The sequence below is a fragment of the Pan troglodytes genome, chromosome 13, assembly GCF_028858775.2.
Source record: "Pan troglodytes isolate AG18354 chromosome 13, NHGRI_mPanTro3-v2.0_pri, whole genome shotgun sequence".
In the NCBI taxonomy this organism is placed as follows: domain Eukaryota; kingdom Metazoa; phylum Chordata; class Mammalia; order Primates; family Hominidae; genus Pan; species Pan troglodytes.
Window position 1 is genome coordinate 89,836,017 of NC_072411.2, and position 18,717 is coordinate 89,854,733.

Sequence of the window (18,717 nt, forward strand, 5' to 3'; positions counted from 1 at the left end):
TGATAAAAAGATGAGTGGTTGTCAGGGCATCAGAGGACTATAAGAGGATTGAATATTGAAGTACAGGAGATTGTTTAGGAAAGAGGAACTATTCTGTATGATATTATAATGGTGGACTCATGACACTAGGCATATGTCAAAACATATAGAACTATACAACAGGAAGAATTAATTTAATATATGTAAATTTAAAGAAATTATTTCATATGTCTGGTATCCCAGGATGGAATTCAGAATGTGGTAAAATAATTTAACTCTGTAAGAAATTTATGAAAGTACCTCTCTGAAGGGAATGAGGAAAGGGCACAGGACTAAGTCACTTTGAATTACGTAGGTAGGAAAACTAAAGTTAAAAGAAAGTACATAAACTACTGTACTCTGTGGGCTAAGGACTCTGATACTGCTCTACATGTAAACTGGGATTGAACAATTAAGCAAATGGATAAAAGATGGCATGAGCCAAGTCTCTATTGAAGGAAGAAGTTACAGATAAGCAAGGGAGGAGGCTAAAATAATCAATGTGGTAATAGATTATAGTTGAAGATGCCATATCAATTCACAATTATCTTAATACAGATACAGGTGGTTTCATAAAAATATTTATAGGTATCTGTATGGACACACGTTAGCATACACACCTATATTCTCTTGATCTGTCAACTGAGAGGGCCTAGAAGCCATGGCACAGCAGTAGAAATGAGCACATTTAGTACTCAAATCATGGTTTCTAATGCTATTTTCTGATCAAAGAAACCAAGGGAATATAGGTGAATCTTGAAAGATCTTTACTGCCAGATAGTAATAGTGTTTAAAAACAAGGAGAGAAAAGAAATAACCCACAACGAATGGTGGAGGTAATATCAAAGAGATATAGGATCCAACAGAAAGATCTCTCAACAATACGGAAGGCTAAGACAATTTGAGCAGGGTATAAAAAAGTTAGTCCTGGGCCAGGTGCAGACTCATGCCTGTAATCCTAGCACTTTGGGAGGCCAAGGCAGGCAGATCACGAAGTCAAGAGATTGAGACCATGCTGGCCAACATGGTGAAACCCTGTCTCTACTAAAAGTACAAAAATTGGCTGGGTGCAGTGGTGCATGCCTGTAGTCCCAGCTACTCGGGAGGCTGAAGCAGGGGAATCACTTGAACCTGGGAGGCAGAGGTTGCAGTGAGCAGAGATCGCACTATGCACTCCAGCCTGGCAACAGGGCGAGACTCCGTCTCAAAAAAAAAAAAAAAAAAAAAAAAGTCCTGAATTACAATCCGTAGCATCAAGTAAGTATTGAATAAATAAATAAAATGGGAAGAATACAAAAATCTGTGTGCAGAAGAAATCCAAATAATTTATATAAATTCTTATTTCTCAATGACATGGAACATAACTCCCCACTCTTTAATTTTGGCAGCCGATTATGAATTCTTTCCAAAGAGTACAGTGTGGAAAGGGAGAAAAGAGTAACTTTACAGTAAGATTAAGCTGGCAAACACAACCTTAGTCATGTGACCAAGGTCAATATCAATATTATTAAGTCAGGTTGGTAGTATGTGCCTTTGATATGATAAGATGAAAATAGCACTTTTGCTCTGTGGTCTTTCAACTCACAATGCGCAACCTCAGTCTAATTATGAAAAAAACCATCATTAAAATCATATTTTGGGGACAATTTACAAAATATCTGACCAGTACACCTCAAAACCATGTAAGACATCAAAAGTAAGGAAATTCTAAAAAACCTCTCACAGCCAAGAGGAGCCTAAGGAGGCATGGACACTAAATGTAATATCATGTTCTGGATTGGATCCTGGAACATTAGGTAAATAAAGGGACATTAGGCAAAAACTAAGAAAGTCTGAATGAAGTATGGAATTCATTAGCTAACAATGTATTGAAATTGGTGCATTCATTGTAACAAACATACCTTGCTAACATTAGACATTAATAATAAAGAAAACTGTGTGGGGTAAGTGAGAAATCTCTGTACTACCTTGGCAAGAAGGGACAGCTGGTATTGGGAATAAGAGCCTGAGTTGGGTCAGGAAGGCTTCTCTATTGGTGTGGCATGGCCTGGTGTTGGGTGCTACACACAGTGAGGTGATAGAAAAGGGAGGGATGATTATTTCTAAAAAGTAAATAATTAAGGTTATGGGAGGTAGTTTCTCCTTGTCAAAAAGGAAGTTACACATATGGAAAGGAATAAAACTCAAATGAACCTTGAAGAGCTTCCCTGTCCTTCAATCTATCTATGCAGCTCTCTGTATATGTGCCTGCATGTGTAAACGTACATGTATTCCCTAGCTCTGTCTACAGTGAGGACCTCGGAGTATGCACACACCTGGCACCTAGATATTGGATCCTTGGGAAAGTGGTTGATTCTAGGTCTGGGGCAGGGAGATTACAAGAAAAGGCTAGAATGCACCGTTGTGTCAGAAATAAAGGAGGCTCTCAAAGAAAGTTGGAAACATGAGAAAAAGACACAGAAGTCAGCTTGAACAGGGTCCCACTAGGAAATTAGGACAATTTGAGCATCAAAATATGTAATAATAGTAATGAATTATAACCGATTGGATAAAATAGGAATCCACGAGACCATACTAATATAAACATTTTCATGAACATATCAAAAGTTGCATAAGAAACAGTGTAAGTACATAGTTTGAAAGTACCTATCCACAAAATATTTATTAATTTAAAAGGAAAAAAAGAGAAAACTGTTAGACACCAACTTGTTCAAATGATCAAATTAAATATAATCAGAAATGAAATACATTGGCTGCTCTGCCTATGAAGTAGCCATTCTTTATTCCTTTACTTTCATAATAAAATTGCTTTCACTTTTAAAAAAACTAATGAAACAAATAAAAATTGTTCTTTATCTGATAGATGCAATGAGAACATAACGTCTCTTCTGTGTTATTTCTGCCAAGGTATATAACCTGAATCTAATCATAAGGAAACATCAGGTAAGCCTTCCAAACTAAAGAAGGCTGAATACCTGACAACTAAAGCAACCTGAACGCTAATATGTAATTCTTAACTGGATTATTTTGCTATAAAAGACATTTGCAAACAATTGGCAAAAATTTAATAGGCTCTGAGGATTAGAAGTCAGTAATTGATAAATGCTATATTTCTGATTGGGATGGGTGTTTTATGGTCACATTGAAAGATGTCCTTCTTATAGAAACACACAGTAGAGAATTTGGGAGTGATGATCCGTCAGAGTGACCACTTATTCTCAAAAAAATTATTTGTACTGTACACTCAAAGACATGGTTCAATCTCACAAACACAACATTGTATTAAGAAGCAAAAAAGAGCCCACAAAGCCAAAGCAAGACTGAGCAAACGGAACAAATCTGGAGGCATCATATTACCTGATTTCAAACTATACTATAAGTCCATAGTCACCAAAACAGCATGGCACTGGGATAAAAATAGGCACAGAACAGAATAGAGAACTCAGAAATAAACCCAAATACTTATAGCAAACTGATCATCGACAAAACAAACAAAAACATAAGTTGGGGAAAGGGCACTCTATTCGACAAATGGTGCTGGATAATTGGCAAGCCACATGTAAGAGAATGAAACTGGATCCTCATCTCTCACCTTATACAAAAATCAACTCAAGATGGATCAAGGGCGTAAATCTAAGACCTGAAACTATAAAAATTCTAGAAGATAACATCGGGAAAAGCCTTCTAGACATTGCCTTAGGTAAGGATTTCATGACCAAGAACCCAAAAGCAAACGCAATAAAAACAAAGATAAACAGTTGGGACTTAATTAAACTGAAGAGCTTTTGCATGGCAAAAGGAGCAATCAGCAGACAACCCACAGACAACCCACAGAATGAGAGAAAATCTTCACAATCTATACATCTGACAAAGGACTAATATCCAGAATATACAATGAACTCAAACAAATTAGCAAGAAAAAAACCAACAATCCCATCCAAAAGTGGGCTAAGGACATGAATAGACAATTCTCGAAAGAAGATATACAAATGACTAACAAACTTATGAAGAAATGTTCAACATCACTAATTACTAGGGAAATGCAAATCAAAACCACAATGTGATACCATCTTACTCCTGTAAGAATGGCCATCATCAAAAAGTCAAAAAAAAAATAGATGTTGGCATGGATGCAGAGAACAGGGAACACTTCTACACTGCTGGTGGAAATGTAAACTAATACAACCACTATGGAAAACGGTGTGGAGATTCCTTAAATAACTAAAAGTAGAACTCCCATTTGATCCAGCAACCCCACTACTGGGTATTTACCCAAAGGAAAAGAAGTCCTTAGACAAAAAAGAATCTTGCACACGCATGTTTAGAAAAGCACAATTTTCAATTGCAAAAATATGGAACTAACCCAAATGTCCATCAATCGAGTGGATAAAGAAACTACGGTTTGTGTATGTGTGATAGAATACTACTCAGCCATAAAAAGGAATGATTTAATGACATTTGCAGCAACCTGGATGAGTCTGCAGACTATTATTCTAAATGAAGTAACTAGAGAATGGAAAACCAAACATTGTATGAATTCACTTATAAGTGGGAGCTAAGCTATGAGGATGCAAAGGCATAAGAATGACACAATGGACTTTGGGGACCTAGAGGGAAAGGGTGGGAAAGGGATGAGGGATAAAAGACTACAAATTGTGGGCAGTGTATACTGCTCGGGTGATGGGTGCACCAAAATCTCACAGATCACCACTAAAGAACTTACTCATGTAGTCAAACACCACCTGTTCCCCAGTAAGGATATGGGAGGAATTATGGAAATAAATCTTTTAATGAATACACAATAAATAAGAAGCAGCAAGAATATGAATCAGAAGCAAATAAAAACAATACATTTAGTAGAATTTCATTTTCTAAACTTTAAAAACAGGTAAAATCAAGCTACATTTTCTAGAAAACATACATGATGAAAAAATTTAAAAGAAACAAAGAGGGTGCCATAGAAGTCAAAATAAGTGTTACACTTAGAAGAAATGGAAGGGATCACAAAAAGTTTTTTGACTTGGATCATCGTTACCTGGATGTATACTTTAAGTTATATAGCGATTTGTACTTATTATATTTATGTATATTTTAAATGAAAAATATTATAAGAAATCATGATACAATTAGTTTATACTCTTGAAGTATAATCTCAGAGTGGGAAATGCCTTACTCACTACCATATTTTATCTAATCTATGACACTATCATTTTTCTGTGTCACCAGTATTTTATACCAGAAGAAAAGAAAAAATATCTACCAGTTATACTTATAAGACACATCCTAACATCAAGGATACTAACTTGTGAAAAAATGTAGGTCTTTCTCTTAATCACAGCTATATAATACTGTCTCAATAGAGTGTAGTTATTTTATCTCAGCTTCTTATTCAAAATGAGTTGAATGCTTTTGCAAAATTAACTCAAATACTGTGAACTAAAGATCCTTACTCCAACAAATATATTCCAATTTACATTTCTATTTGCCATCCCAATTCATTTAACAAAGTAAAATGCTCAGATCATTTTAAAATAGAAAGTAAATACAACACTCCTCCTAAGACAGAACTTGAGGAAAAGTCTTTCTGATTACACTTAGATAGTTACACATTCTAATAAAACGAGTCCTTCTTATATATAAAATGTCAAAGTATATATAAATAAACAATTTATATATAATTATGTATATAAAATATATAGTATATATGGCAATAATATATATTATTATACTTATATATTATTAATATATAATGTATATAAGTATATATATTAATTTATATATAAAATGTTAAATTACTTCGTGTCACTTTTCTACATTTTAAATCGATTTCCCCTGTTTCCTTCTATCTTTCCCTCATTGAAGTTCTTCTCTCAAATATGCAAATACTGCATCCCCTTGGGACAGTTTAAAATCAAAATTAATTATGCTAATTATCTCATTTGGGTTGATCTGATTAAATTTAATTAGTTGGTCTTGTTAATTCTAAACATTATCCTCTGGGAAATTTTACCTTTTGGGTTAAAGTTGTAGAAAATTTAAGTACCCACTCACCCTAACATACTTAGAAAGCATAGCACATGTAGCTGTTCCAATGTTGTGTGTATAGTCATCTAGAAATTGATGATACCTCTAGCCATTGATTTTGTTAAAACGTAGATTTCTGGTGGCAATTTACTGAGGTAAATGTCAAGGTTTTAATTAGTAATTATATTCTTCCATTTAAATCAAAGTCACAAAAATATAAAATCATGATATTCTATGTGACTAATACTCTAATAAACTGTTTTATATCCTTATTAATTTTTAATTATTTCTGGAATGTTGTTTTGTGTACTATTGACTCATTCTTAGCTCTTGTGCTACTTCCATTCCCTAATACCTTTCCTCTTTTTACTCTCACTGTTCCATTTCATGGAGCATCATTGCCTCAGCCTAACAAAATTAATTTGTATTTCTGAACGTTCTTCTCTGGTTTCACTTTTCTTCTCTCATTAATGCTCTCCCAGGTGGACTTCACTCACTATATAAATGGCTTTAATTTCTATGTATGGCCTGGAAAGTGCTTAAATCTTCCTTTTTCAGTCTTGAGCTTCACCTTGCAATTCATACATATATCTAAAAATCTGCTCAATATATCAACATTGGTGATCCACAGTCATCAAAAACAAAACAAAACAACAACAACAAAAAAAAAACATTCAAACACTGTACTCATCATCTGTACCTATTCTCATTTTTCAGGTCCTAATTATTTCTCACCTGCACTATTTCAGTAAACTTCTTGTGTCTCTTCTTAATCTCCTATCCTCCACCACTTCCAAGTTCATTACGTCCTCTAACACCTTCGAGTAATGATCTGGTTTGCTTAATTTGAAAGAGTAAACTTGTTTGTATCACTTTCTGCTCCTTTGCTTAAGATAAAAAAAAAAATCGATCTTTTTCACCTACAAATAAAGTCTAAGTGACTCAGCAAGAATCTGTAAGTCTAGGTCCCATTTAGTGACCTTCTCCTATCAGGGCTTCATTTTGAAATGTATACTTTAAATGATAGCAAGCCTTTTGTATTTCCTGGCACAGAAATTTAAGTTTTGAACATCAGTGAGTGTGTTGTTTATTGCTGTCTATGCCTGATGTGCTAGTCTTAACTTTTTAATGGTTTTTATATGCAGTTAATATGTTGTTATTTGCTAACAATAAGACAAAAAGTGATTTAAACAATACAGGTATGTAGAGAGCTAAAACAAAATTATCCTAAGCCTGTCTCCTATCCTACTGTTCCAGTCAGTAATCACTGGCTTAAAAAAAGTGATGCATATCTTCCAGACTTTATGTAACTACCTATCTTAAAAATTTGGATTTTCGCTCACTGTGTCAGATATAGATATATCCTGATGTGTGTGTGTATATATATGCATACATGTATATGCATACACACACGTATATATGCATATGCATACACATACATGTATATATGTATATACATACACATACATGTATATATGCATACACATACATGTATATATGTATATGCACACACATACGTGTATATGTATATGCACACACATACATGTATATATGTATACGCATACACATACATGTATATATGTGCATTTTTTCTTTTTATAGTTATAGGGTAAGGCATACAGTATAATTTGATCATTCTGCTATTGGCAGATATTTGGTGGCTTTTCTTTTGGTTTATTATTATTATTATCTTCTTTTGGCTTATTATTATTATTAGTGCAATGAATGGTCTTGTATTTCCACTGGCCAAACTGGATTTTTTATTCCAGTTTTTAAAAAAATCCAGTCTGATAAATATGCCTCTCATAAATATCTACTGATTACATGATATATATAGAGACAGCATTTTCTATTAAAAACTCTTTAAATATTATTTTGCAAATGACTTTGTCTCATATTAGAAATAAACTATGACAGTAATTACTTAAGAGATTTGATAAACAATTGCATGCATTATTTTGCTACATGTATATTTTTAATTATTTTTAAAAGTTTTTGGCCAGACATGGTGGTTCATGCCTGTAATTCCAGCACTTTGGGAGGCTGAGGCAGGTGAATTGCTTGAGCTCAGGAGTTTGTGACCAGCCCAGGCAACATGGTAAGACCTAGTCTCTCATAAAAAAAAAAAAAGGTTCAAGTTTAGTCTAATTTTTTAAAAATAATTTGAATTAAACAGGAAGTGTGATCATTGTTTAATGCCATTTTGGCCAGATTATTTATCAGAATACATAATAAATAAATGTTATGAGAATTCTATTATAAATGAAATATATTTGAGAACGATTAGATGTTGAACGCAACAAGAAGAAAAGAAAAATACATTTTTGTGTGAATGGAAAGAAATACTCTTCCTTCCTGGTTTTATTAGTTCTATTGGTCTATGTCAAAATGTTACAGGATTCTTTCAGTGCTACTTTGCCAGCCAGAAATCTCTGCAGCCAGTAGCACCTCTGCCTGGGCTTTGCTCAGCTCTGGGCTCGCCACTGGGCTCACTCCATTCGCTTGGCCTGGCAGCTGCACTCAGCTTGTGCTACCAGCCTGGATTTGACACCCACTATGGCTCCGTGTTTAGTCTGCAGCTGGGCCAGGCATGCTGTGACCTGCTTCAGCCTCGGGTGCAGGTGTCTGGATGAAGGGAACATGGTGGTGCCCAAAAACTCAGAGATGCCAGCAATTGCAGAGACCCAAGGGGTGCTATGGCTCTCACCCAGTGAGTCCTGAGATCTGACACCCAAAGGACTGTTACAGCTCTTGTTTTTTCCCACCACCCACAGTGTGGCACATGGGGGTGCGTGTTACAGCTTACATTCAATCTTGCTGCCCACAGCGTGACAAATGAAGGGGTGGCATGTGACACCCAGCAGCTCTTTCTCCCCATTGCTTGGTGAGTGGGAGGGAGGGTTACAGTGTTACAGCCCCTTTCACACTTGCCATTTGGTGGGCTCTGGGTTTTGGTCCCACAGTCAAGAAGAATTAATTAGGTTATGCAGACACTGGTGAGTGAACAAGGTGAAGAAGAATTTTTTAGAGTGATAGAAAAGCTTTTGACAATGAGAGGGGACCCAATGTGGGCATCCCACTGTGTGAGAGGGGGCCGAAAAGTGGGTAACCTAAAGTGTGTCTGAGTCCAGGGCTTTTATGGACTCAGAATGGGGGAGTTTGTGTTGATTGGTCCATGGGCAGGCCTGGATAAAACACCATTTGACTGGCTAAAAGGCACTGAGGAAGTTCTCACTCCAATCGTGGACTTTACCCAGAAATGGCAGCTAGGTTTTCAGGCTTTAAATTGTCTTTGGTTTTAAGGTCAGGTTTCACCGGGGACCCGCCCCTGTCTGCCTAGGAATTTGTCTGTCTCCTGCCGCTATCAAATAACCACAATTTTTAGAATATGTTTGTTATGTTCCATGTTTACAACCCAGGCTTAGCAAACTATATTTAAGCTAGATCCTTTATTTTCACACCCATTAGTTTTGTCTTTTTTTACCTCTCAAGCAAATAGAGCTGTGAATTCAACTCATTACATGAAAGGTTTATTCACTTTGATTGACGCTCTTTTTAAAAAATCAATAATAATTGTATATTCTTACTAATGATAATAACACATTTAAAACAAAATTATACATTTTACCAGTTTTGTTTACAAAATAAAATATGAGAGTAAACATCTGAAAAAAAATATCCAAAGAAGGCTGGGTGCATTGGCTCACAGCTGTAATCCCAGCACTTTGGGAGGCCAAGGTGGGTGAATCACTTGAGGCCAGGAGTTTGAGACCAGCCTGACCAACATGGTGAAACCTTGTCTCTACTAAAAATACAAAACTTGGCCGGGCGTGGTAGCATGTGCCTGTAATCCCAGCTACGCAGGAGGCTGAGGCAGGGAGAATTGTTTGAACCCAGGAGGCAGAGGTTGCAGTGAGCCAAGATTGCACCACTGCACTCCAGCCTGGGCAACAGAGCCAGACTCTGTCTCAAAAAAAAAAAAAAAAAAAAAAAAAAAAATACCGAAAGAACAAACAAGTTTAAGATGAGTAATCACAAATTTTCAAATAAATCAAATTCTCCTAAGTTTACTAGAGATTTTGGTCAAAGGATACAAAATTTCAGTTAGCTGTGAGGAATAATTTCAGTTAGCTGTGAGGAATAATTTCAGTTAGCTGTGAGGAATAATTTCTAAGAGATCTATTATACAACATGGTGACTATGGATAACAATGTATTGTATTCTTGAAACATGCTAAGAGAGTGGACATAAAGTGTTCTCACCATAAAAATACTCCTGTGAGGTAATGTATATGTTAATTATCTAAATTTAATCATTCCACGATTAATATATGCTTCAAAACATCATGTCGTACATGGTGAAGACATATACTTTTTTATGTCAATTTGAAAAATAAATAAAAGAAAATGAAAGCAGAATACACAGTTTTGCCTGGAGTGATGACAGGGCTTGGGTCAACTGAAGGCATTTTGCCTAGACATAGAGAAAATCGAGAAAATCACTGGTTCTTAAAGACCATAAGCTCCACAAAAGAAAAATCTAAATTTAACTAAAATTTAACTAAAAATGAATAAACTTAGACTATACAAAACAACTTTTTAGTCTCATAAGGATGTGAAGATGTTTCAACTTGTCCATATTAGCTATTGATAACTGTGGAACTGATGGTTTGCATTTTGCTTTAGTGATATCTGACAGCTGTTCCTTTGAAACTACTGATGTAGCAATACTTCACCTATGGAAACAGAAGAGTATGAGAAGCATTTGCCAATAATGAAGATTAGGCTTTCTGGTTCTTGCTACTGAAAAAGATCAAATAGATTTTGTTCATTTTAGACCTTAAATTTCACATAATATAAAGAAACATGTCACATAATTTCCGCTTGGCTTTTTCAAGGATTTTTTCAGAAACAAAATATTGTATTAACAACTGAAAGAAACATGTAAAAGTATTTTAGGAATTATATCAATAACAATCATAATATTTTCATAAAAATGGTAACAGATATGATGTGACTACGGAAACATAGACCACTTATGATTTAATTATTTCTCGTTTTCTCTGAAATCCTGACTGGTAATCATTAACTTACCATTGCATATGTCTTTTCCATAAAAAAATTCTTCTGCTAGCCTAATATAAGAGTCCCAAGTTTAAAATGCTTTACTGATATCATTTTGTACAATATTTAGAAATATTTTTAAAAAATCATCCTGACTTCTGCTTTTAGATAGATGGAGTACTTGACAGGATAACAATTCTGCTGAGAACCACCTGAAAAGTCAAATTATTTACTATATATACAGACAGAGATTCACAGAAGTCACTACAAGAAGTAAAATTTTAGAGTATTTCAGAGTCTATCTGAATCTCTTCTGCTGTTTCTGGTTAAACTCCTGTACCTTGTCTAGAGGCTTGAATTCTGGGATTGACCTAGGAAGAAGAATGCTACAGAGGGACCGAGATGACTCATTGGAGCTTTACATAGTTACAGGGGGCTGGATGGGGAAAACAAACAAGTGAACAAATAAACCTTCTGTGCTACCTACTACTGCCTAGAAGAGACATATGTTAAAGATGAGGTCACAAAAATGTTGAAAATGAGGGACCACAAGATATACTGGTAAAATTGAGGCTAAGGCAATACATGTGTATGTAGCTTTACTAATATTGAAAAAAAAGTGTGCTTCATATAAAGAAGAGTTGCTGTAAATGAATTTTTTTTTTTTTTTTGAAGACAGAGTCTCACTCTGTCACCTAGGCTGGAGTGCAGTGACACGATCTGAGCTCACTGCAACCTCTGCCTCCTGGGTTCAAGCCATTCTCCCATCTCAGCCTCTGGAGTAGCTAGGATTACAGGCGCATGCCATTGCACCAGGCTAATTTTTGTATTTTTAGTAGATACGGGGTTTTGCCATGTTGGTCAGGCTGGTCTCTAACTCCTGACCTCAAGTGATCTGCCCGCCTCGGCCTCCCAAAGTGCTAGGATTATAGGCATGAGCCACCACGCCCAGCGAAAGAATTTTATATCATGATAAAGGAGTTAATAGAAAAAGACAATATGCCAATCTAAATCTGCTTGCATTAAATAAAGAAACTTCAAAATACTTAAAACAAAAATCACCAGAATTAGAAGGGATAGGCAATTAATAAAAGTAGAAGACATTAACAAACCTCTCTAAATACCTGTTACAATTAGTAGACAAGAACTAAATAATCTTCTATAGATTAGAAGATCTAACAAACATAATTAACAAATTCCCTATGTAAAATGCTGTCCCCAACAACCTCAGAACTTACCTTATTTTCAAATGCTAATGGATAATTTACCAAAAGTGGCCAGATGTTGAGACATGCAGAAACCCCAAAAAACTTTAAAACATTGAAGTTATTTAGATTATGTTCTCTTACCAGAGTGGAATTAAAAGTCAATAACAAAATAGCAAAAATATATCCTATCTACCAGAAAGTTATGCAACATGTTCATAGGCAAAAGAAAATATCACAATAAAAATTCAAAAAGAAAGTTGGTTAAAAATATACTTAGATAGAAGAAATAAGTTTTAATGTTGAGTAGCCCGGTAGGGCAACTACAGTTAACAAGAATTTATAGTACATTTTCAAATACCTATGAGGAAAGGTTTGGAATGTTCCCAACACAAAGAAATTATAAATGTTTGAGATGATATATAACCCAATTACCCTAATGTGATTTTTACACATTGTATGCATGTATCAAAATATAACATGTGCCCCGTAGATACATACAACTCTTATGTATCAATTTAAAAATCACTTTCATTTTAATGAAGACAAGATATATCAAACTTGTGTAATGCAGCTAACATATGGTTCAGAACAAGTTTGTAGCTTTAAATGTATAAATTAGAAAAAATATATAATTTTCTAACTCAAGAAGCTAGAGAAAGAATAGCAAATTAAAATTTATAGGGTGCAAAGGAAAAAAGCTAAGAATATAAATTATTTTTAAAATGCACAATGAAAGAAATGTAAAAGTCAGGCTTTGGCTCTTTAAAAGAATAATAAAACAGATTAAATTTCTAGAACTGCTAATCAAGATATAAACTGATGCCAAAATCTGACAAGGATGTAACAAGAAAGATTAAATTAGAGTAATCCTCATGAATATAGACACAAAAACCCTAAGCAAAAGAGTAGAAAATTGAATCCAGTGATATATGAAAACACAATTATTTAAGCACTAACCTCAAGGAGCTAGAGAAATAACAGAAAATAAAATTTAAAAGACTTGTAGAAGAATAGAAATACCATTCAAGTGTAATTTTAATTCAGCAATGCAGGGAAGGATTTAATTTCTAAAATCAGTCAACATTATTCACAACATTAACAGAAAAAAAACAAAAATTATTCAAATGTCCCAATATATCTCATAAAAAGCATTTGGCAAAATTCAATAAATATTTACTAAAGGGAAAAAAAAGAATGAAAACGAAACTAAACAAAAATCTCTCAGAAAATGAGATGAATCTGAACAATAATCTGACCAATAGTGTCTCCAAATTACCTCCAGCAATCGTGTAATAGAAGAAAAATACATCACTAGTTATTGAGACCTATTATAATTCTATAGTAATTAAAACAGTGTGCTATTGATTCAACAATACAAAATAAGAGACTTGAGAGTCTAGAAGCTCACCCCCACAATATAGTCACATAATTTGTGACAAATTGCTACAATTCAGTGAGCAAATAATAGGATATATATGTAATTATAACCCACTATTTATATTTGTATACATATTTATTTATAAAATATACATATGTATGTATTAATATGTTTTAGAACAGTTATACGTTCATCCCAAAATTCAGTGGAAAGTACAGAGAGTTCCCACATACTTCCTGCCCCTTACACATACACACCCTCTCTTACTGTCAACATCCCATGTCACAGTGGACACTTGTTACAATTGGTGAACCTTCATTGGCACATTGTTAAAGTTCACACTTGGTGTTGTACATTCTATGTGTTTAGACAAATTCATAATGATATTTATGTACCATTACAGCATCCCACAGGGTAATTTCACCACCCTAAAATCCACTGTGCTTCACCTATTCATCCTCGCTCTCCCCAACCCCTTGCAACCACTGATCTTTTTACTCTTCAAAGTTTTGCCTTTACCTGAATGTCATATAGTTGGAGTCATGCATTATATATCCTGAGGAAGATGTGAAACAGCAGCAACTTTGCTGGTAAAAATAAAAAATGCTGCAGCAACTTTGCTGCTAAAAATAAAAAATGCTGCAGCAACTTTGGAAGACAGTTTGGCAGTTCTTACAGAACTAAACTTATTCTTACTGTATGATCCATCAATTGTGCTCCTTGGTATTTATGGAAAATATTTGAAATCTTATTTCCACACAAAACCTTGCACATGAATGTTTATAGCAGCTTCATTCATAATTGCCAAAACTTGGCAGCAGCCAAGATGTCCTCCAGTAGGTGAATGAACAAATAAACTGTAGTACAACTAGACAATGAAATATTATTCAGCACTAATAGAAGGTGAGCTATCATGCCCTGAAAAGATATGGAGAAATCTTAAATGCATATTATTAAGTGAAAGAACCTAAATGGAAAAAAATTGTCTTTTTAACAAATGGTGTTGAGTAGGCAAAGAGTTTGTAAACAGGACCAAAAAAGTGCTAAACATAAAAGAAAATATGATAAATTGAACTCTATTAAAAATGTAAAACTTCTATTAATCAAATGACATTAAAAGTGTGAGAAGTCAATACATACAATGGGAGAGATATTGGCTACACATATAGCTTAAAAAGAAGAGAGAGATCCAAATATATACAGAACTCTAAATATATAAAAAACACCAAAATGAGAAGGACAAAAAATATAGAGAATAGGGAAAGTACAATGTAATACAAACATACACCCATCAGAATGGCTGAAATAAATATAAACCAATGACAATACCAGTCACCTCTTCCCTCAGTTGGGATAAGTCTGAGATATTCTACTCTATCTCTCCCAGAATTTCTCAACTGGATGGAAGAAACAGTAATTACTTGATAATGTGCCTCCTATGGTCTGGATGTTCATATTCCCCCCAAAATTCACATGTTGAAACCTAATCCCCAATATGATAATATTTGAAGGCAGAACTTTTGGGAGGTGATTAGAACATAGGGGCAAAGCCCTCATCAATCAGATTAGTGCCCTTTATAAAAGGCCCCAGAGAGCTTTCTCGCTCCTTCCAACATGTGAGAACACAGTGAGAGGGTGCCATCTGTGAACCAGGAAGAGAGCCTTCACCAGACACTGAATCTGTTGGCACCTTGTTCTAAGACTTCCCAGCCTCCAGAGATATGAGAAATAAATTTCTGTTGTTTTTAAGCCACCCAGATTATGGTATTTTGTTGTTGTTGTTTGACCACAAAGATATTTATTAAAGTTTATTTTGAATTGGGAAAAGAAGGAAACATTCTAGATGTTTTAGACTTAATGCTAAATAAAATTATGGTATATTCATTTTGCAGAACACCATGTAGCCACTGTGGAAATGAGACTTAACTAAATGGGCATGATGGCTGTTATTAGGGTGATGAAAATCTTCCAAAGCTGACTTATGGTGATGGTTGTCGCACTCAGTAAAGTTACTGAAATAATTTAATTGTATGCACAAAATGGGTGAATTTTATATTTTATTTTTTTACATTTGGAATTTTTTAAACTTTTATTTTAAGTTCAAGGGTACAAGTGCAGGTTTGTTACATAGGTAAGCTTGTGTCATCGGGGTTTGTTGTACAGATTATTTCATCACCTAGTTATTAAGTCTACTACCCATTAGTTGTTTTTCCTGATCCTCTCCCTCCTCCCACCCTCTGCCTTCTGAAAGGCCCCAGTGTATATTGTTCCCATCTATGTGTTCATGTGTTCTCATCATTACCTTCCACTTATAAGTGAGAACATGCCATTTCTGGTTTTCTGTTTCTGTGTTAGTTTGCTAAGGATAATGGCCTCCAACTCCATACATGTCCCTGCAAAGGACTTGATGGCATTCTTTTTCATGGGTGCATAGTATTCTGTGGTGTCTATGTACCACATTTTCTTTATCCAGTCTATCACTGATGGGCATTTGGTTGATTCCATGTCTTTGCTCTTGTGGATAGTGCTACAGTGAACATACGTGTGCGTGTGTCTTTACAATAGAATGATTTATATTTCTTTGGGTATATACCCAGTAATAAGATTGTGGGGTTGAATGGTGTTTCTGTCTTTAGGTCTTTGGGGAATGACCACACTGTCTTCCACAATGGCTGAACTAATTTACACTCCCATACACCCTTCCAAGACTGAACCAGAAATAAATTGAATCCCTGAACAGACCAATAATGAGTTCTGAAATTGAGGCTGTAATAAATAGCCCACCAACCAAAAAAAGTCCAGGACCAGATGAATTTGCAGCTGAATTCTACCAGATGTACAAAGAAGAGCTGATGCCACTCCTACTCAAACTATTCCAAAACATTGAAAAAGAGAGACTTCTCCCTAACTTATTCTATAAGGCCAGCATTATACTTATAAGCAAAACCTGGCAGTTATATAACAAAAAAAGATAATTCAGGCCAATATCCTTAATGTAATGAACATCAATGCAAAAATCCTCAGCAAAATACTGGCAAATTGAATCCAGCAGCACAAGAAAAAGCTTATCCATCATGATCAAGTAGGCATCATCCCCGGGATGCAAGGTTGGTTCAACAAGGTTGGTATCACAATCAATAAATGTGATTCATCACACAAACAGAACTGAAGACAAAAAACATGATTATCTCAATAGATGCAGAGAAAGCTTTTGATAAAATTCAAAATCCATGCTAAAATCCCTTAATAAACTGGGTATTGGAAGAACATACCTCAAAATAGTAAGATCCATCTGAGTCTGTTCTGACTTGCGGCAGCCGCCCCCTTCTGCACAGTCATGCCAAGTCAGCGCCTGGGCCTGGAACCTGGCCACAGCCCCTCAGCTTCGCCCACCGCCTCCTGACCATGGAACCCCGCAAAGTGAACGAGCTTCGGGCCTTTGTGAAAATGTGTAAGCAGGATCCGAGCATTCTGCACACCGAGGAAATGTGCTTCCTGAGGGTGTGGGTGGAGAGTATGGGGGGTAAAGTACCACCTGCTACTCAGAAAGCTAAATCAGACGAAAATACCAAGGAAGAAAAACCTGATAGTAAGAAAGTGGAGGAAGACTTAAAGGCAGACAAACCATCAAGTGAGGAAAGTGATCTAGAAATTGATAATGAAGGTGTGATTGAACCAGACACTGATGCCCCTCAAGAAATGAGAGATGAAAATGCAGAGATAACAGAGGAGATGATGGATCAGGCAAATGATAAGAAAGTAGCTGCTATTGAAGCCCTAAATGATGGTGAACTGCAGAAAGCCATTGACGTTTTCACAGATGCCATTAAGCTGAATCCTCACTTGGCCATTTTGTATGCCAAGAGGGCCAGTGTCTTTGTCAAATTACAGAAGCCAAATGCTGCCATCCAACACTGTGACAGAGCCATTGAAATAAATCCTGATTCAGCTCAGCCTTACAAGTGGCGAGGGAAAGCACACAGGCTTCCAGGCCACTGGAAAGGAGCAGCCCATGATCTTGCCCTTGTCTGTAAATTGGAGTATGATGAAGATGCTAGTGCAACACTGAAAGAAGTTCAATTTAGGGCACAGAAAAGTGCAAAACATCGGAGAAAGTATGAGCAAAAATGTGAAGAGTGAGAGATCAAAGAAAGAATAGAAAGAGTTAAGAAGGCACGAGAAGAGCATGAGAGAGCCCAGAGGGAGGAAGCAGCCAGACAACAGTCAGGAGCTCAGTATGGCTCTTTTCCAGGTGGCTTTCCTGGGGTAATGCCTGGTAATTTTCCTGGAAGAATGCCTGGAATGGGAGGGGGCATACCAGGAGTGGCCAGAATGCCTGGGCTTAATGAAATTCTTAGTGATCCAGAGGTTTTTACAGCCATGCAGGATCCAGAAGTTATGGTGGGCTTCCAGGATGTGGCTCAGAACCCAGCAAATATATCAAAATACCAGAGCAACCCAAAGGTTATGAATCTTATCAGTAAATTGTGAGCCAAATTTGGAGGTCAAGCATAATGCCCTTCTGATAAATAAAGCCCTTGCTGGAGGAAAAGCAACCAAGATCACCTTACAGATGTCACAATAATACAAACCAGTGTACCTCTGACCTTCTCATCAAAAGATCTGGGGTGCTTTGAAGATAATTCCTACCCCTCTCCCTCAAATGCAGCTGAAACATTTTACAGTGGTTTGCCATTAGGGTATTCATTCAGATAATGTTTTCCTACTAGGAATTACAAACTTCAAACACCTTTTAAACCTTAAAAATATTTAAAACAAATTTAAAGCATCTGTTAATTATCATATTTTTATTTACTAACCATTTTGGATTTTTTTCTTTGAATTATTGGGCAGGGAATATACATATGTATGGAAGATTATTCCTCTAATTTGAGTGAAATAAAAGTATATTAGTGTGAGGCAAACATAACTCATTTGAGGATAAAGTTTGTGTTGGATATATGGTTCCTGAAGCATTTTGACTTGTCTTTTTAAATGCTTTATCTTTTTCTTTAAAGATTTATAT

General features: G+C 35.5%; 1 protein-coding gene across 1 annotated transcript; it reads left to right on the forward strand.

Annotated features, from left to right (window-relative positions):
• Positions 1 to 15,803: 15,803 nt before the first annotated feature.
• On the forward strand, positions 15,804 to 18,292 carry LOC459811 (hsc70-interacting protein-like). Its single transcript, XM_016949559.3, has one exon. The coding sequence runs from the start codon at positions 17,097 to 17,099 to the stop codon at positions 17,829 to 17,831; it is 735 nt and encodes a 244-aa protein (XP_016805048.1). The 5' UTR covers positions 15,804 to 17,096; the 3' UTR covers positions 17,832 to 18,292.
• Positions 18,293 to 18,717: the final 425 nt, after the last annotated feature.